Source organism: Hipposideros armiger, unplaced genomic scaffold (assembly GCF_001890085.2).
Source record: "Hipposideros armiger isolate ML-2016 unplaced genomic scaffold, ASM189008v1 scaffold_897, whole genome shotgun sequence".
NCBI classification, from domain to species: Eukaryota; Metazoa; Chordata; class Mammalia; order Chiroptera; family Hipposideridae; genus Hipposideros; species Hipposideros armiger.
The window spans coordinates 314,386-332,277 of NW_017732247.1; the positions used below are offsets into that span (position 1 = coordinate 314,386).

Sequence of the window (17,892 nt, forward strand, 5' to 3'; positions counted from 1 at the left end):
GCCCCCCCAGCCTCCTCCCCCGCCTGTCCAGGGGCGGCACTGCGGGCTGGGAAGCCGGGACCAGAGGAGGGAAGGAAGGAAGGAAGGAAGGGAAGAGAAGAGAAGAGAAGAGAGAAGAGGGAAGGAAGGAAGGAGAAGAAGAGAATCCGGAGGAGCAGAGGAAGAAGCCAGACAGGCAGGCGGGAGGAGAGAGGACGGCACTCGTGAGGCAGCATCCAAAGGCCAGAGTGGGGACCCGTGCTGCCTCAGCTGCTCCTCGGATGGTGACGGGGCCTCGCCGCGGCCGCAGCCCCCCCGCGACCCGGCTCCGCAGGCCCACAGCGCCGGAGCCCCGCAGGAATCATGCCCAGGTCTTTCCTGGTCAAGAAGGTCAAACTTGACACGTTCTCCTCGGCAGACCTCGAGAGCTCCTACGGGCGCGCCCGCAGCGACCTCGGAGTGCGACTGCACGAGAAAGGTGAGAGCTGGACTGAGGCTGGGGGCGGCGAGGAGCCCTGGGAAACGCTGGAAGGAGTGGAGGGCCAGAGTGTGGGGGTAGAAGGGGCAGAGGCCCCAGGAAATAGACCCTAGGGAACCAGACCAGCAGGAGGCGGTGGCTGGAACGGGACTGTGGAGGGGGATGGAGATGGGGGGTGGGGAAAGGGGAAAGCAGGGACAGGCCAGAACCAGTCCACGGCTGGGCAGGGGGTGTCAATGCAGGAGAGAGGATGGGGAACAGGAGTTAGAAACTGGAGGTACACGCTGACCCACACCATGACTCATGCCAGGACAAACAGCTGCATGGACACCTGCTGCCATGACAAGACCTAGCTGTGCATGCAGACCCACACCCAGAAACCGGGGCCAGCCTCAGTACCCTCTTCTTTTCTTTGGTACCTCCAGGACTGCTTGCTAGGGCCAGCAGGGGAGTGCTGTGAGCTCCAGGGCGTAGGCATGGGGTCCAGTGGGGGCCGCCCACCTGTCAGGGTTAAGGTACCAGCAGAGGCAGCAGCAGTATCTTCCCTGAAGGCAGGGTCAGGGATGTGGGCAGGTGGGCTGTGGACAGGGGAGGTCCACAGTGCTGGAGGCAGGGGGAGGCTCTTTGTGTAAAGGTGCCCAAGTTCAAGGACAACTGTTAGCATGCAGGCATGGAGGCCCGGAGTGCCAGCAACATGAGGTAGCAGAACAAGTGTGACCTGCAGGAGCATGAGCCTGTGTGTGAGCCTGTGTGCGCCCATGTGACTGCGTGTGGCCATGTGACTGTGTGCGTTTGTGTGTGACCCTGTATGAGTGTGTGCCTGCCTGTGTGCCACTACATGGGACCATGTGACTCTGAGGCCGCTGTACACCCATGTGACTAGCGACCCTGGCTGAGAGTATGTCCGGGTGGCTGCATGTGTGACCCTGCATGAGTAGGTGGTGTATGCCAGGATCAGCATGCAGCCCACCCTGTCAAGGAACTCCAAGGGCTGATGGTGGCTGGGTGTAACCCTGAAGAAGTCAGAGTCTGCATCGTGTGGGCTGTGCATTTGTGACTCTGAGGTTGTGAGATCCATCTTGTGCCTTGAGAACAGCTGCAGTTACTGGCATGCATGGTGCTGCCTGCCCACAGCCTGTCCCTGTGAAGGTGTCACCTGGTGGATGCCCTGGCACTCTCTCCAATACAGCATCTCCCTGGTCACCAGTCTTGGCGCTGGGGAAGGCTCTCACAGGGATTAGGGCCTGGGGGAAGAGGGAATGTGGAAGAAGGTGGGACCCAAGGGTGCAGGATGGCTGAAGGGAGTGGAGGGGGGGGGGCGAGAAGCAGAGTGGATGGAGGGAGATAGGGCTGGAGCCAGAAGGGGTCAAGACCCATGAGTCGGAGACTCAGGAGATGAGAGGGTGGTGCTAGTGAGGGCTCAAGGGGCTCAAGGGGCTGAGGGAGGTCCAAGTCTCCAGTGCTTGTCGGGGGACCTAGAGGACCAGAGGGGGCAGCATCAAGGCTGGGCGCGGGCTCTGGGGGCCCAGGGGAAGAGCCGGTGGGAACCCCGAAAGGCGGTAGTGACGGGGTCCCTGGGCGGGCAGTCCGGGCTTTGTGCGCTGCGGGTCTGCAGTGTGTTGCATAATCAGGGAAAACTGCTGAAGTGGGGAGAACCCGAGGGGGTGGGGAAGGGAGGGGGAAGCACCGCCCCTCCCCCCTGACCTTGAGGCTCGACGGAAGAGGGGCAGCCGCGCCCGAAGATGCGCCTCTTTCCACTCCCTGCGAGGGTGGGGCGGAAGGGCGGCGGGGGCGGAGCCGGGCCGGGCTCTGTCTCATCTCTCCTCTCCTCTCTTCCCCTCCCTGTCGCCTCCATCCTCCCGGCCCCACGGTCCCTCGGCCCCTTCCCCTTTGTCCTTCTCCCTGTTCCCTCCTTCCGGGACTCCGGTGTCTCCCTCCGCCCACCCATGTGTGTCTCGCCCACTGCCCGCTTCCTTTCCCGCTGTCTTTCTGTCTGCCTCGGCCCTCAGGATACCTCAACGACTACGCGGGGCCCGCCTCCGTCTACGATGGCGACGCCGAGGCGGCATTGCTTAAAGGGCCGTCCCCGGAGCCCATGTACGCTGCGGCCGTGCGGGGAGAGCTGGGCCCGGCGGCCGCGGGCTCGGCGCCGCCGCCCACCCCGCGCCCGGAGCTGGCCACAGCCGCGGGCGGCTACATCAACGGCGACGCGGCCGTCAGCGAGGGCTACGCGGCTGACGCCTTCTTCATCACCGACGGGCGTTCGCGCCGTAAGGCTGCCCACGTCAACGCCAACGCAGCCGCCGCCCCCTCAACGGCCTCGGCTGCGGCCCCCGACGGCGACGGTGGAGGTGGGGCCGGGGCGGGCGCGCGAGCTGCAGGGCCAGGGGCTGGGGGCCGGGGCGGCGCGTGGCCGACACGCTTGCGGCGAGTGCGGAAAGACGTACGCCACGTCGTCGAACCTGAGCCGCCACAAGCAGACACACCGCAGCCTGGACAGTCAGCTGGCGCGGCGCTGCCCGACGTGCGGCAAGGTGTACGTGTCCATGCCGGCCATGGCCATGCACCTGCTCACGCACGACCTGCGCCACAAGTGCGGCGTGTGCGGCAAGGCCTTCTCCAGGCCCTGGCTGCTGCAGGGCCACATGCGCTCCCACACCGGCGAGAAGCCCTTCGGCTGCGCGCACTGCGGCAAGGCCTTCGCTGATCGCTCCAACCTGCGCGCGCACATGCAGACCCACTCGGCCTTCAAGCACTTCCAGTGCAAGCGCTGCAAGAAGAGCTTCGCGCTCAAGTCCTATCTTAACAAGCACTACGAGTCGGCCTGCTTCAAGGGCGGCGCCAGCGGCGGTGGCCCCGCAGCCCCGGCGCCCGCCGCGCCGCCGCAGCTCAGCCCTGTGCAGGCCTAGGGCGGCGGTGCCTCCGTCAGCCGGGTCGGCTCTCAGCAATACGGGCCCCCAGGGAAGTCTCCGCGGGCGCTCGGGCGGAGGGGCCGGAGGGTGGGCCCCTCCTCACAGCAATAGGGGGAGGGGGCCCGGCCCGGCCCCACCCGCCGGGGGCCTTGCCGGCCCCTTCAAGCAATAGGGTCCCGAGGGGAGACCCATCCCGAGCCCCCTCCCTTCCCCTCCAGGGTGCCCCAGGCTTTTTCCCAGCAATAGGGTCGAGGAGACCCAGGATCGAACCTCATCTCCGAGTTAGGTTTCTGAAGACGGGGGTGGGGTGAGGTAGGGAGCGCCCCCTCCTCCCTCCTCTGCGCCCCTGGATCGCGTCGCAGAGACTCAGGTCTTCCCCACCCCTTCCCAAGCCTTCCAGGGCCAGGCCTGCGGCCTAGACGTCCAGGGAGCCGGTCCCTCCCCGGCAGCAGACCCAGGGAGGAGCAGGAGGGTGGCCTGCAGAGGCGATTCTATTCCTCAGTCTTACCTGAACCCCGGGAGTGTTAGACACGTTGGGGATCGGGGAGGGGGGCGGACAGCGGCACCCCTTTCCCTCGGGTTTCTTCTGGGGCCTCAGTCCGAGCCGCTCTCTTTCCCTCGCCTCGCATCCTCTGCCAAATCCGAATTCTTCCAGCCCAGATTCCAGGGCTCTGTCCTCCATAACGAATATAATGACACATATCGAATCGCATGGACTTATCCGACCTCCTCAGACCCCGTTCCTGCCCTGCCCCGGGGCCCCCTCCCTCGTACCCGGGCATTCGGTGTTGGAGGACGGATTCCTGGGGCCCGGCAGGCAGGCCTGGGCACGGCCCTCTACACACCTCTCTGTATTTGCTTTGCGGGTAAAGCCCCCTGGGGGGGTTGCGGATGCGTCGGGTTTCTTTCTTTCTGTATTTGTACGTTTTATTTATGAACGGATTGCACTCGGGTCAGGGAAGGGGCGCTGAGGCCGCAACCTTCCCGCCGACGCCCGGGGCTTGGGATGTCCAGGATCACTTTCCCCGCCCCTGAACCCCGCCTCCACCTGGGCTCCGCCTCCTGGGAGCCTCAGGCCCCGCCTCTCAGAGGCCGGCCCCTCCCCCGAGCCTCAGGCCCCGCCCCCACAGTTGCCAACTTTCGCCCGTCTATGCCAAAGCCTCGGCGGCGACCCCGCCCCAAGGGCCCGCCCCATTGGCCGTCGCCTTTGTGACGTCACTGCATGCAGCCCCAACCCTCCTCCTATCCCTTCCCGGGGCTGCCCGCTCCCTCCCCCACTTAGTTAGTCTGATGCCGACTATAGAGCAATAATGCGCACTGCATGCGAAGCTGCCGCCGCCTCTAGAGTTACTGAGAATCAGGTATTCCCCTGCCCTACCCACCCCATAGGCCCCTAGATCAGGGACGCTGCGCGGGGCCGGACGCGCAGACTTTCTTCCCCCTCCTATTCCCTATCCCCCCACCCCACGGCAGAGCCCGGCGGTATAATGATTCCAGGGGCAGGGGCGGTGTAATTGCCTCCAAGACCCCTTCCTCAGTCGTCCATCACGTGCCGACCGTTCATTGGGTACCTGCTATGTGCCAGGGCCGCGGCGACCTGCCGAGGTGTGCATATTCGTGACGGGCGTGACGGGCTTGGGTGCGCCAGGGACGGCCGCAGATGCAGAGAGAGAGAGGCCGGGTCCTTACACCCAACCTGGCGCCTCCCCTCCGCCCCAGCACCCCACCCCAGTCCAGTGTTGGGCGCAGTCCGGCTCTGCCTTTGACTTGGGCCTGGCGTTCTCAGCTCGGGTGGCACAGACCTGGGGCCAAGGCCCAGGGCCGCCCATATCGACTCCCAGTTCTTCCATCCCCTAACTACTGGCTCTGCCGTGTTCGTCCAGAGCCCTAGGCTAAACGGAAAGGTTATGACTTGGCCAGCCCCATCCCCGTGGGAACCAAGCCCCGCTGCTGCCCAGCTACACCCGCAGAGGCGGACCCGAGGGCCCGGCAGAGCAGGGCCCATGTCCCAACCCCCCACATCCCAGCTCTGTACCCACACAGCTCCCAAGCCGGGGCCTGCCCGCCTGTGCCGGGCATACCCGCATGCACACGCACACACAGGCGCCCCAACCTACCCCCCCACGCCTGTCTACCTACCTAAGGAGAAGGCCAGAGGGCCGTGGGCAGGCCAGGGTCTCCCGCTTCACCCCACACCCCGCCGCCGTGGAAAGCCATGGGCCCCCTCCCGCCCCCATAACTAAGCAGCACAATAACCGACTTAGCGAATTCAGGTAGAAGGAACGTTTAGGTAGCACCTATTTTGTACTGATTCTACGAGTAGGGCCCGAGATGCGGGGCCCTCGGGTGGGGGCTGCGGCCACCGGCCCGCCTCGCCCCCACCCCCGCCTGCGCCCCGCCGCCTTGTACATACTCCCACCCGGAATAGGCCGGGTTTTTTACTCGGGCCGCGCCTCTCTTCCGCCCCCGTTTGGGGCCGGGCCGGCCGGACAGACGGACGGACGGACAGACCTCCTTCCTAAGCACAATAGCACCAGCTCCCCGGAGCGCCGCACCTCCACGAGGAGAATAAATGCCACTCTTGATAGAAGCTGGAGTGTTGGGTTTATGTATCCAGGGCTGGGCCTGCGCCGCAGGAAGTGCTTGGGACATCTGGGGGTGTCTTCTCAGAACTGCCGCTACTCGGTTGGGCCAAACTCAGGGCCAGAGCTGGGAGTAGCAGCCCAAGGGGCACGTCGCTGTGTTTTGCTAGGGTGCGCCTGTGTTCCCTTTTGTAAGAGCGCTAACTTCTTTCAGGGAGGGCTAGCTCCACAAGCCAAGTCCCAGCAGCACCCCCATTTCCCCCAAGGCAAAGCAGTTGGCATTTCTCCTGTGGCAGGTGAATCCACTCTGGACCAGAAATTGGGGGAGCTAAGGGATTCCAGCCTGAAGTCAGGCCTGGCCCAGGGCTGATCTAGAATGGCCAGAGTCTGCAGTCCTATAGCCTGGGTTGCCCCCACTCTCCCTGTAGGGGTTCCTGCTGCCCAGGCAGGCCTGACAGCCATCAGCAAGCCTCTGGAAGCTATTGGAGAAAATGGGGGTGGCAGAGGGTGCGAGGTCTGGTCCTTCCCTACAGCCTGCCGCCCACATCCTGACCCTCAGACTCCGGAGATATGTTCTTCCACTGTCTGAGGAGGCCTCCATACACAGTTGGGCTAGGCCGGTTCTGGGGAGGAGGTGCTCAACAGAGGCTTCCACAGCCATCCACAGCCCTGGGGCTGTAGAAAGAATGAGTCAAGTTGAAATGAGGGGCGGAGCTGTGCTGGGTGGGGACAACCTAGGGACAGGGACCCCCCTACTCCAGCAATGCCCCTTGGCACCCAGGTAGGCAGGCATGAGCTGAGAGGCCCAGTCTTTGGCGGCATGTGATCAAACCAGGTCAGCCCAGGGCCAGCACAGCAGGGTCTGCACTCTGGCAGGGGACAGGCCCACCCAGACTCCATGGGGTGGACAGCAGGTCATAGCCTGTGGGCCTGCTGCTCAGCGTGGGGCTCACTTGGAGGTGGGCGCCTCCTTCTGGGAGCACTGTCATCAGTAACAGCTCAGGGGTGAAAGCCCCTTGTATTAGTAGGGGTCAGCACTGAGAAAGGCCTAACTGCCAGGTTCGGGCAGGCCAATAAACAAACGTTCAGGGAGACTGGATAGGAGACTGGGCTGGTCCTGCCCAGGTCCCTAGGTTGGATAGGTGTCATCACCCAATTTGCAGATGAAGAATCTGAGCCTCAGGGAGAGAACCGGCTGCCTTTGGCATGAGCCCTGCCCCAGGACCCCATCCACCCTACACCCCAATTCACTTGAGTAGGTGCCAACAGCAGGGAGGAAGGTTCCTGGCCGCCCACTCCTTCCCAGGCCTCCACGCCCGGCCTTGGTCCGAATTGGCTGTTTCTGCTTCTCCAGGACTCTGCAGGGCAGTGGGGATAGAAGGATGGAGGCTGTCCCCCACCCCCAGGCCTGGGATAAGTCCATCTCTCAGTCTTTACATGTGTCCATGTACGGGCCTTTGCATTCCAGAGAACAGGCAGCACAGGCTTCTCTCTACCATGTCCCCTCTCCTCTCTGGATGCACCCCTCACAGGCACTTTCATTCTGGAGTAAGCCTGAAACCCTTTCTAAATTCAGAACCCCTTTCTAGCTCACTATTCTGCCAGGCCTGCAAGGGTACTCACACAGGACCTGGTCCCCCTAATATGTTGCTCTCTGCTGAGAGATCCCCACTGAACTTGCTTCTCCAACTCCTCTCACATACTTATGTCCTCAGCCACCACCACCTTGACCTCTCCCCTCTCCCGCGGTGCCCTGGGCCACACCTCACCTTAGATCCTGAGGTACTGGGGCTGGGGAAGTGGGGAACCCGGAATACGCTCCTCGCTCTTCTAGGGTTCCCCCTCCGGCCGGCATCTCGGACAGGCCCCGCCTCCCTTCCAAAGGCCCCCGCCCCATCGCCAGCTCCTCCTTATTGGTGCGCTCACAGTCATGCCTTCCCATTGGCTCGTGGCCCCTGCTCTCCTCGCCTTCAACTCCAGTACGGGAACCTTGGCTTACCCAGGGTCCTCGGCCGTACAGGTCCTGCCTGGTGGCCCTCGGTCCGTTGTGGTCACCTCACAGCCTCCGCCACTTGCCAGCTGACAGCTTGGAGCCGGGACATGGACACAGGTAGCCGCCTCCAACACGACCCTTCACTCCTCATTGGCTACTGCACTCAGCCTTTCCGGGCCTACTGGCACCTTGAGCCGTCAATCTTCTCCTCTGCCAATAGGTTTGCCAGCCTGGGCAGGACTCTATCTAGTTCTTCGCTCAGTATTGGAGAACCGCAACGCCAGAAGGCGCGCAGGGAGACGTGGGCAGGCGTGCAGAGCTTCCGCGTTTGCTGCTTGGGAGATGGGGGGGGGGGGGGACGGGGACGGACGGACACGGAGCTCATAGGAGTCACCCCTACGAGGCCCTTGGAGAGGACTCTTTCCTTCTTTCGTTCGCCCTGCCTTGGGATCAGCACTGAGAAAGGCCTAACTGCCAGTTTCGGGCAGGCCGATAAACGAACGTTCAGGGAGACTGGATATGAGACTGGGCTGGTCCTGACCCACCGAGGTTGGGCCACGTGTGCTTGCGGGGGTGCTCTCCCGCCTAGTCAGGGTGACCCCTTCAGCAGGCTACTCGAGGACAACTGACAGGTAGCCCCAGCTTGCTAGATAGGGATGCCAGGCAGGCATCCGCCCCAGAAGGTCCGGTGGCAGCAAGAATGTGTCACCAGTGTGCCTGGACGCCGTAGGTGGAAGTGGTGGAGCAGGGGTGAGCCCACTGGTGAAACGATGGCGTAGGAGAGGCAGTTAACTTCAGGCTGAGCCTCTAGGATGATTTGTTTCCAGAAAGGTGCTCTTCTCATCCCTCCCTGCTTACCTCAGGAGCGTGAATTGCTAATGTGTTCTGCTTGCTCCAAATGTTTTTTGGTTAAACCAGGCCTGAGCCCCCAGGAAACCCTCAAAGCCCGAGATCCAGGATGTTCAAACTCCATGCCCTGTGCAAGATGCGTATCAAGCTACGGTGGGACGTGGACTTGCCCGCCCGCGGGACGCACCTTGAAGTTGTTACAGTGGAGTAGTTGCTTCATTTAACGACAGGGGCGTTTGCACAGATTGCGCAATTACACAGACGCCTCTGGGTCTTTGCGATCCGGCACCCCAGGCTCCCCACGCCCTGGCAAAACTGGCCCCGGGTGGGAAATGGGGGAAGCCTTGCATGTCTGCGGACGTGGGCATAAGGGGGTTCGGGTGGGAGGGGCGTGCTGGGGCGTGGCCACCCCGGGCGCCTGCACCATCTCTCTACCCGCGCCGGGCCCTAGGCGTCCGCGGGCAGGGAGGGCGTCCCGGGTACGCGAGGCTTGGGGCCTTTTTCTGGCTCCATCTTCTGGTCTGGCGCTTGTCTGAACAACCTAAGCCGAGGAAAAGCGGCTGCCTGCGGTGCTAACTACAGTCGTGCTCTGCGAGGCGCGCGATTGGAAACCAACGCGCTGGGTGGTGGTTGAGGCGAGTCCTCGAGGGCAGGGCCCCGCGGCCGGGCGGTAATGCAAGACACGTTTCGTAAGTAACCTCCCTACCCACACTCCGTGTATTTATAGAGCGGGACATGGGGCAGGCAAGCGGTCAGAGGGGCGGCGCGCGGCTGCCAGGAATCCAGCTTATCCGCGCAGACGCCGAGGCGGGGTCGGGGTCGGGGAGCAGGGTCAGCCACCCGCCACACGCAGCCGCGGCGATCCAGCCCGCGGCGGACGACCACGACTCCCAGGGTGCCTCGCGCGGGCGACCACGACTCCCAGGGTGCCCTGCGCGCCCGCGGACTACAAATGGGCGCCGGCGGCGGCCGCCCGCTAGTTAGCCGCTCCGGGAGCGACGCGGCAGCTAGCTGCAGGCTGACCGGCGGGCGCGCGCTGATTGGCGGTGCAGTCCGGCGCGCGGGCTACGGCGGCCGGCAGGGGGCGGCGGCGGCCTTTGGCCTTGGGTCCGGAGGCGGGGCCGCGGGCCTCGGGTGCTGCGAGCCGGGCGGTCCACGACCCAGGGTGCGGGCTGAGGCCATGGGCGACCGCGGCGGTACGGGCAGCTCCCGGCGCCGGAGGACCGGGTCGCGGCCCTCGAGCCAGGGTGGCGGCGGCCCCGCGGCGGCAGAAGAGGAGGTGCGAGACGTGGGCGCCGGAGGGGATGCGCCAGCCCCGGACAAGGACAAGGACGGAGACGCCGATGTGGGCAGCGGCCCCCGGGATCTGAGGTAGCGGTGCGATTGACCCATAACCTCTGAACCCTGACCCGCGATCCTGGTATCCTCTCCGGTCCCTCAAGGCCTGGCTGGGGCGCCCGGACTTCTCGTGGACAGGGTGCCCCTTGGATCCCCACAGGGAAACTGAGGCTTAGGAGTGGAGGGTCGCCTGCTAAGGTCACCCCGCGCAGAGAGGGTAGCCGGCGGCAGACCAGCCTCCAGACCCTCCCCCATCTGCACACCCTCTGGGGGACCTAAGGCTCTTTCCCGGGGCGAGCCAGGAGTCTGGCGCCTTAGGCGAGCTGGCTCCAGCCACGCACAACTTTCGTCTGTCTGGAAGGATCTGGATGGGATTGGATGGTTTGTGATGAAAGGGTCCCTCCTGAGGGCTGTGCAGGGTGCCTTGCTGGGAGAGGAGGGTGGGCTGCCTGGGGAGGGGAGCAGCAGGAGGCTGGGACTGCCTGGGGACAGGAGCAGGGGACAGTGAGAGGCTTTCCCCTTTGTGCAGATGAGAAATAGGGGTCCCTTCCTTTCCTGGCTCGTTCATCCCTCGCAGTGCTTGGGTGGCCTGGGGTGCTGCTGATGTTACCAGAACAAGTGCCTGCTGTAGGGACACAGTTGGGTTTTGGTTGGGGTACAGGAGAGAAGTTTGAAGTGGGCACACCCACAGGTGGGAGCACTGCTTAGCTGAAGGACTGACAGGAAGGGGTGGGGAGAGCAAGCTGAGCCCATGGGGAGGACCTGGCCTGCCTGCACACTGACCCTGTCCTCCAGGCTGGCTCCAAGTGGCCCCTTTGCCACCCTCCAGCCCTTTCCTCACTGCTGGCCTTCCTCCTGGCCTAGGGTCCTTTGGGGTCTTTGGCTCTGGAAGCAGCTTCAGGGCTAGAGGTTATCAAGGAGGAAGTGGGCACTCGGTCAGTCGGTTGGGAAGGATTTGCTCTTTGTAAACAAGGACGGAGGCTTTCTTCCTGGGCACTGTGGGGTTGGGGTGGGCAAGGGCAGCTGGGGTGCAGCACTGTCCCTGCCCTTGGAGTGCTCACAGTCCACCTGAAGATAAGATAATCTCAGCACTGAGCAGTGTGAGCAAAGGTCAGACACGAGGTTCATGAAGGCTCCGTCAGGGAAGAGGGGGGGTTCTACGGAGAGGGGTGCTTGCTTCCTGTGGGGTGCTGCCGAGGGAGGCTGCAAAGAACAGGACAGCTCTAGAGTGCCCTGTACTCACTCCCCAGAGGCAGGGGCATAGCTAGCATGGTCTCCCTCTGGAGGAACCGGGAATTGGGGTCCTATTGTGAGATGGGGGTGCCGGCTTTAGGCCAAGCTGTCACCTAGGATGGAGTTTCTTGCTTTGCACGGGCCAGGTGGTCAGAAGCCTGTCCTGTGCTCCTGCTAGTTGGGCTGAGTGAGTGGGAGCCCTGAGTGCCCGCCCTTGACATCTGGACCCCCTGGGAAGAGGAGCAGGAGATGGCAGGGATAGGTTTGCTCCGGGTGGGAGGGGGCCCTGGTTATCGCAGTGCCCTCCTAATTTCCAGGACATGCAGGCTATGTGTGCTTGTCCCTCAAACCCAGATGCCATGAGGTTTGGTGTCCCCTGGGGCTTTGGCCACCGTCTGGGGGGCGGCGAGCCTGCCTTGCTCGGGCTGCCCTCTTTGTCATCTTCTCTCACCTGCTTCCTCCTTACTCCCCTCCCTACTTCCTGTTCACCTTGGCTGGGGCAGGCAGGTCAGGCTCTGGGTGTGAGCTCACTTCTCCCAGCCCGTGGCAAGGGTGTGGCTGTGGGGCAGGAAAGAGAGGGCACCCCTTTCTGCTCTGCCCTGTGGCTCCACACAGCCCCTGTGCCCAGGATGCCAGCACTCCTGGGTGTTTGTCCCTGGGGTGCTCTCTGTATCTCCCTCTCCAGCAGGGTCGCAGAATGTGGGGAGCCCACTGAGCCACCTTGCACCCCAGGGCTCAGCGCAGCGGCTGGGTGGAGAAAGTGCTGAGGAGGTGGCAGCTGGGAGGCCAGCTGGCACCCTGCTCCCTCCTTGCTCTGCTTGGCTGGGAGCTGGGCCATGTGGTCCCAGGCGTGGTCCACACGTGGAGGCTGGGCCTCTGGGCAGGCTTTAAGCCTCAGGGAGCCTCAGTTTCCCTGTGTGCCTGCCTTCCAGTGTTGGTGTGAGGGTTGCGTGAGGTGACGCGTGTGATGAGTTAGAAAGGCCCTGCTGGCTTGGTGGGCCTGGGGGGTGGGTGCTGTAGGGCAGAGGTGTGGGCAGCCCTGCAGTAGGGGAGAGGGTGACAGATACAGCTCTGGCATGGTGGCCAGGTGCTGCCTCCCGTGCAGGGCCTGCCTGCCTGCCCTCTGGCCCACTGCTGCTGACTGCTCTGGCAAAGTGGACCTTCGGGTATTGGTGGACGGTGGGCTTCCTCCCTGGGTTGGGGCCTCTGACCTGTGGGGGAAGGGCGCTGCCTGGGGTTGTGGAGCGACCTGGTTATGGGTGCGGGCAGGTTGGAAAAGGACTGAAAAAGCTTTTGTAATGTTACTCGGTGTCATCTAGAAAACAACACCCTTCCTCTACCCCCATTTTCATCGTAGAGATTGCCACAAATAAAGCCTGCATGGTCTTGGTGGCCCAAAGGGGGCAGGGGTCACAGTGTTGTGAAACAGCCCTCTGGGTGTGCCAGCCCAGCATGGGCATGCATATGCTGGTTGGCAGATTGAGGCACACGGCGGTTTTGGGATGGTTCCAGTGAAAGCAAATGGACTTGAATTTGGGGGAAGGGGCTGGGTACAGGCTCAGAGACTCCTCTGGGGAGCTGGGCCTCGGGCCCCTGCCTGCCTTGTGGAAAGGCAGGTGCAGTCTCAGGTGGAGATCATGGCCTCACTCTGAGGCCCAGGACCTACTGGAAGGTGGATGCAAGGAGGCCAGGCCTGCACCTGGCAGAGGCAAGTGGGTTGGGCATGGTGCACACCTTAGTGTGGGGGAGGCGGAGGGGACTTGTTGGCAGTGCCCTGCCTGAAGAGTGCCAAGTAGCATCTCAGCCTCCTGGCTGCTCACCTTCCCAGGGGGCCATCTGAGTGCTGACCCCATCCATAGCAGGCTTGCCACGGATGCAGGGCCAGCCCTGAGAGGGCATCTGTGCTGTGGTGCCTACCTACCCCACCCGTTACCTAACAGGAGGGAAGGGAGGCCTCTGGCCTCAACTCTTACAAAACTGGAGGCCTTAGTCAATGTTGTGTGGGGCTTCCTGCTGGCGTGGCTGCTGGTGTGAGGTGGGTGTGGCCTGTGAGCCACCTGTGGCCCTTCCCCAACCCCTGCGTTTCCCTGGATGTGAGGGTCTGCTCATGTGTCCCCCCAACCCAGCACCGGGTGGGAGCAATCTTGGGAGGGCACCGAAGGTACTTCTGCCTGCTTCTGTGGCAGACCCTGCTGCCATCAGGTGCCTGGCCCTGGGTGGGCTCCCCTCTGCCCAGCAGGAGTGCAGAGCTTACCTGTGGTTGAATGAGACAGACACGGTGCATCAGGCTGGCCAGGCCCCTGCTCTCAGGAACGGGCACATCAGGCTGGGGCTTAGCTGGCCCTTGGCCTGGGTCCTTGTGCCCACTCAGACCTGTGTGGGAGGAGGTGGTTTGAGGTGGGGGCCCTCAGCTCTCTGGGTGGACTCTTCCCTGTGGGCCTGTCACCACTGCATAGCCAGTGTGGGTGGCAGCAGTTGGAGGCCTCTGGGGAGCGAGGCCGGGCTCCTGGCCTGGGGTGCTCCCGCCCTGTGTAGCCCTGCCTGGTGGGGCCGGCTGTGGTGTCCTGGGAGCTGGGCCCTGCCCGGCTGCCCTCCCACTGTAAATGGTCCTGCTTGAGGGTCTCACTGTCCCCTGCTCTGCCAGGTGCCACCGCCTGCAGGACTCTTTGTTCAGCTCGGACAGTGGCTTCAGCAACTACCGCGGCATCCTGAATTGGTGTGTGGTGATGCTGGTGAGTCAGATGGTGGCTGGGAGCAGGGGGCTTTGTGGCCAGGGGGCTCAGCCTTTACTTGGCCACAGTGTGCCTGGGCAAAGAGCTTGTATGGCTGTGGTGGTCCCTGCAGCCCCACATGCCGGGGCTCCCATGGGCCACACACTGGATGCTTGTCCCTGCTGAATGTCAGGAGAGGCCTATGGAGGGTCGTGTGGGAGGCTTTGTGCTGTGAACTGAGGGGCACAGGGGCCTCCCCAGCGGCTTTGCTGGGCAGGTGTGGGAGAGCAGGGAGGAGTGGACAGGATGGGTGGCTGGCCCCTGGGCTGGTGGACGGTGGGGCAGTGGATGGGGCACTCTGCGGGTACAGTGCTTCCTTGGCAGCATGCGTGGTCTTGCGGTGCAAGAAGAATGTCCCCACTATTCTGAATGGCCCTCGCAGGTGGGGGCGAGCAAGGGTGAGAAGAAAGAAAGCTCTTGGGCTCAGCCCAACTTCCCAGGCCACGGCTCTACAGGCCCCCAGCCCCTCTCCCTCAGCCTGGGTCCCAGGCGTCCCCAGGAAGGTGATTAGATGGTCCCTGCCTCCGCCTCACCCGATGGCCTGGCTGAGGCACCTCGTGGGGGTGGGACCAACAGCCCCTTGCGCAGCTGGAGTCCAGGGCTCAAAGGGGCAGCATGCAGGTGGGCCAGGGGACAAGGGCCTGCCTCCACCACTCGGGGCTGATGGAGTCTGAGGTCTTTTACCCTCACCCAGAAAGGCCTGGCTCTCATCAGGCACGGCTCCCGTAGCTACCTGTGTAGAAGGGGCTTCAGGCACACCCTACCCTCCCTGCCTGTGGTCCCAGGAGGCCCCCCTGGGGAGGGCACACTGCCTGGAGGGTGTGAGGCTAGCTGGGCAAGGGGACGTCATCAGGAGATGGCCCTCGGCAGCCCAGGCAGCACTGTCTGGCCTCCTGCAGCCCCTTGGGCCCGCCTGGCCCTTTGGCACAGCCCAAGAGCCTTTCCCCTGCTTCTGGTGCCTCTGCCACCTCCGCCCGCCCCTCCCCACAGATGTGCACCCACGCTTGGGTCTGCCCTCTGTGCTCCCTTTGTCACCTGGGCTTCCAGGTGGGTGCTGTCCATTAGCAGGACAGGCCACCACTGGTGGTGTGACAGTGTGGGGCCACGTGTGTCCTGGCAGGAGGCCAGCGGGTCAGGCTTGTGGCTGGGGGAGGGGCTTGTGTCTCTGAGCTTGTCACCTCCTAGTGAAGCCTTCCCTGACCACCCAGATAAAGGACCAGTGTCCCCTTGCCAGCATCAAGTTTCCACAGAATCTACCATGACCCCTAAGCAGGGCCAGAGCTTGGGGTTGTCAGCAGGGTCTGTGCCTGGTGGGGTGGAGGAAGGGAACAGTCACACCACCCACGCTGGAGCCAGGAGCCGTTTTGATGGGGTCGGTCAGTAGATGCTGCTTTGGGGCCAAGTGCCTGGGTTTGAAGTGCTGCAGGAATGGCTGAGGTGGGGGGAATGCAGGAGTCTGGGCAGTGCCCTCAGGGCATAGGTGCCCTGGTGCAATACCTGCCTCACAGCTGGGCACCGAAAGAATTGGCCCGGGTGGCAGGGTGGTGCCCTGGTCGTGGGGAGGCTGCTCCCTCAGCAGTCTCTGGCCTTGCTCAATGGGACGGAGGAGAGCTGCTGGGTGTTGAGTCTCTTTCTGCAGTTGCAGACTACTTCTGGGAAGTGCCTGGTGTTGGGGTTGGCACTTCTCATGGGTGTGATGGGGCAATACTGAGGGCAATGCTGAGTGCGGGGTGAGGTGGGTGGTGATTCTTGGAGCTTGGCGTGGAGGTCACACAAGGCTGGGCCTGCAGGACTGAGGTACTGGGAGGAGCTGGGGTGGGTGGCGTGTGGCCTGGGCTAATGGGATGTGCCCCGCCCCCTCTCTCTTACAGATCTTGAGCAATGCACGGTTATTTTTAGAGAACCTCATCAAGTGAGTGCCTTCCCCAGGCCCCCGTCCCCCACCAGGTCTAGCCCCACTCTCTGCCAACTCCAGCCCCCCAGACCTGCTCAGGCCTTTACCCCCCAACCTCCAGGTATGGCATCCTGGTGGACCCCATCCAGGTGGTGTCTCTGTTCCTGAAGGACCCCTATAGCTGGCCTGCCCTGTGCCTGGTTATTGGTGAGCTGGGCACCCAGGAGGACCTGGGGTGGGGACAGGGCTGACCCAGACCTGAACCTTCCCTGTGGCACTTCTGTCCTCAGTGGCCAATGCTTTCGCTGTGGCTGCGTTCCAGGTGGAGAAGCGTCTGGCAGTGGTAAGCAGTTTGTTGTCCACGCTCCTCTCCAGGCCTGGGGTGGGGGGGCAGTCCACCCCACTGTGCTTCAGGCTGTGTGTGACTTTCCTGGGAGGGCTGTGCCCTGGGAGACCCTTTGTCCAGGGAGTGGGGCCCCGGCTGAGTATTGCTCCCCCACCCAGGGCACCCTGACGGAGCAGGCAGGGCTGCTGCTGCACGTGCTCAACCTGGTCACCATTCTCTGCTTCCCTGCGGCCGTGGCCTTCCTGCTGGAGTCCATCACTCCAGGTGCACACCCCCCCCCCCCCCCCCCCCCCCCCCCCCCCCCCCCCCCCCCCCCCCCCCCCCCCCCCCCCCCCCCCCCCCCCCCCCCCCCCCCCCCCCCGCCCTCCCCCTCCCAGTCTGTCTCCTGTGGGGGTGTGGTAGGCCCCTGCCTGAGCCTGCCTCTCCTGCAGTGGGCTCCATGTTGGCTCTGGTGGTGTACACCATCCTCTTCCTCAAGCTCTTCTCCTACCGGCATGTCAACCTGTGGTGCCGAGAGCGCAGGGCTCAGGTCAAGACCAAGACTGGTGAGGGGCTGCCCAGGACCCAGACCATAGAGCCCGGCTTCCTGCCATGGAGCGGGGTGGGGGTTGGGGGGGCGGCAGCAGCAGGGCCTCACCTTTCCCTCACTTGCTCCCCAGCTTCTTCAGGTAAGAAGGCCAACGGTGGGGCGGCCCAGCGCGCTGGCACAGTGAGCTACCCAGACAACCTGACCTACCGCGGTAAGGAGCCTGCAGAGTGGGCAGGAGGGCCGCAGGGGATAGCGGGCCAAGCCTCCAGTGCCAGCCCCGCCTTCCCGTTCCAGACCTCTACTACTTCCTCTTTGCTCCTACTCTGTGTTATGAGCTCAACTTTCCCCGCTCCCCCCGCATCCGAAAGCGCTTCCTGCTGCGGCGGCTCCTTGAGATGGTGAGGTTGGGTGGGAGGGACGCGTGATGCCAGGCGCTGGGGGCTCAAGCGAGATGCTCTGCTTCCTCCCCAAGCTGTTCTTCACCCAGCTCCTGGTGGGACTGATCCAGCAGGTACGCGAGAGGGGCTGGGCGGGCAGTTGTGTGGGGCGTGGCTGGGCGGTTTGCACGCCCAGCGCTCCCGGAGCTGACGCTGTGCCCTCCTTTGCAGTGGATGGTCCCTACCATCCAGAACTCCATGAAGCCCTTCAAGGTGAACGGTCAGCCTCCCCGGTGGCTGGGGGTGGGCCCGGGTGGGGGCGGCCCCGGGAGCCAGCTGCGCCTTGTTTCTGCAGGACATGGACTACTCGCGCATCATTGAGCGCCTCCTGAAGCTGGCGGTGAGCGGGGTTGGGCGGCGGCAGCATAGGGCATGAGGGTGGGTGGGGGCTTCTGGAGCCTGGCACCTGCCTCTCCCCGCAGGTCCCCAACCATCTCATCTGGCTCATCTTCTTCTACTGGCTCTTCCACTCCTGCCTGAACGCTGTGGCCGAGCTCATGCAGTTTGGAGACCGCGAGTTCTACCGGGACTGGTGGTGAGTGGCCTTGGGT

At 63.8% G+C, this 17,892-nt stretch overlaps 3 protein-coding genes across 6 annotated transcripts in view; 2 read left to right on the plus strand and 1 right to left on the minus strand.

The window, feature by feature from the left end:
* The first annotated feature begins 6 nt into the window (after positions 1-6).
* Positions 7-5,959, plus strand: SCRT1 (scratch family transcriptional repressor 1). Its single transcript, XM_019630239.1, is given in 3 exon segments — positions 7-457; positions 2,467-2,866; positions 2,868-5,959. Coding segments are annotated over 3 exon segments (1,014 nt in total). The 5' UTR covers positions 7-342; the 3' UTR covers positions 3,367-5,959.
* Positions 5,957-8,061, minus strand: LOC109375078 (uncharacterized). Of its 3 annotated transcripts, none has more exons than XR_002122507.1 (3): positions 7,951-8,061; positions 7,203-7,340; positions 5,957-6,626 (listed from the first exon to the last, which is right to left on the minus strand). XR_002122507.1 is itself a non-coding variant. In XM_019630246.1 (3 exons), the coding sequence occupies exons 1-3, from the start codon at positions 7,891-7,893 to the stop codon at positions 6,301-6,303; spliced, it is 606 nt and encodes a 201-aa protein (XP_019485791.1). In that variant the 5' UTR covers positions 7,894-8,061; the 3' UTR covers positions 5,957-6,300. The 3 variants fall into 3 exon arrangements, 1 of the variants encoding a protein (XP_019485791.1); XR_002122506.1 differs by having other exon boundaries at positions 7,721-8,061; XM_019630246.1 differs by having other exon boundaries at positions 7,203-7,309; positions 7,721-8,061.
* A 1,430-nt stretch (positions 8,062-9,491) lies between these two features.
* Positions 9,492-17,892, plus strand: part of DGAT1 (diacylglycerol O-acyltransferase 1) — a 9,364-nt gene continuing 963 nt past the window's right edge. Inside the window, exons 1-13 of one of the 2 annotated variants that reach the window (XM_019630204.1) lie at positions 9,492-10,164; positions 14,009-14,096; positions 16,007-16,047; positions 16,151-16,236; positions 16,320-16,372; positions 16,534-16,639; positions 16,807-16,920; positions 17,035-17,043; positions 17,199-17,302; positions 17,377-17,415; positions 17,513-17,554; positions 17,637-17,681; positions 17,764-17,876. In XM_019630204.1, the coding sequence (XP_019485749.1) occupies positions 9,746-10,164; positions 14,009-14,096; positions 16,007-16,047; positions 16,151-16,236; positions 16,320-16,372; positions 16,534-16,639; positions 16,807-16,920; positions 17,035-17,043; positions 17,199-17,302; positions 17,377-17,415; positions 17,513-17,554; positions 17,637-17,681; positions 17,764-17,876 (1,259 nt within the window). In that variant the 5' untranslated portion in view covers positions 9,492-9,745. Of the gene's footprint in view, positions 10,165-14,008; positions 14,097-16,006; positions 16,048-16,150; positions 16,237-16,319; positions 16,373-16,533; positions 16,640-16,806; positions 16,921-17,034; positions 17,116-17,198; positions 17,303-17,376; positions 17,416-17,512; positions 17,555-17,636; positions 17,682-17,763; positions 17,877-17,892 lie in introns of both variants that reach the window. The other variant, XM_019630203.1, reaches the window with a different exon arrangement.

Excerpts from the sequence above, each read along its gene's own strand:
- LOC109375078 (XM_019630246.1), bottom strand. The coding sequence starts at position 7,893 with ATGGGAAGGCATGACTGTGAGCGCACCAATAAGGAGGAGCTGGCGATG. Across the intron at positions 7,310-7,720 it reads CCAGTACCTCAGGATCTAAG|AGTCCTGGAGAAGCAGAAAC; the intron begins GTGAGGTGTGGC and ends ACTGCCCTGCAG. Across the intron at positions 6,627-7,202 it reads TGCTGTTGGCACCTACTCAA|CCCCAGGGCTGTGGATGGCT; the intron begins GTGAATTGGGGT and ends TTCTTTCTACAG.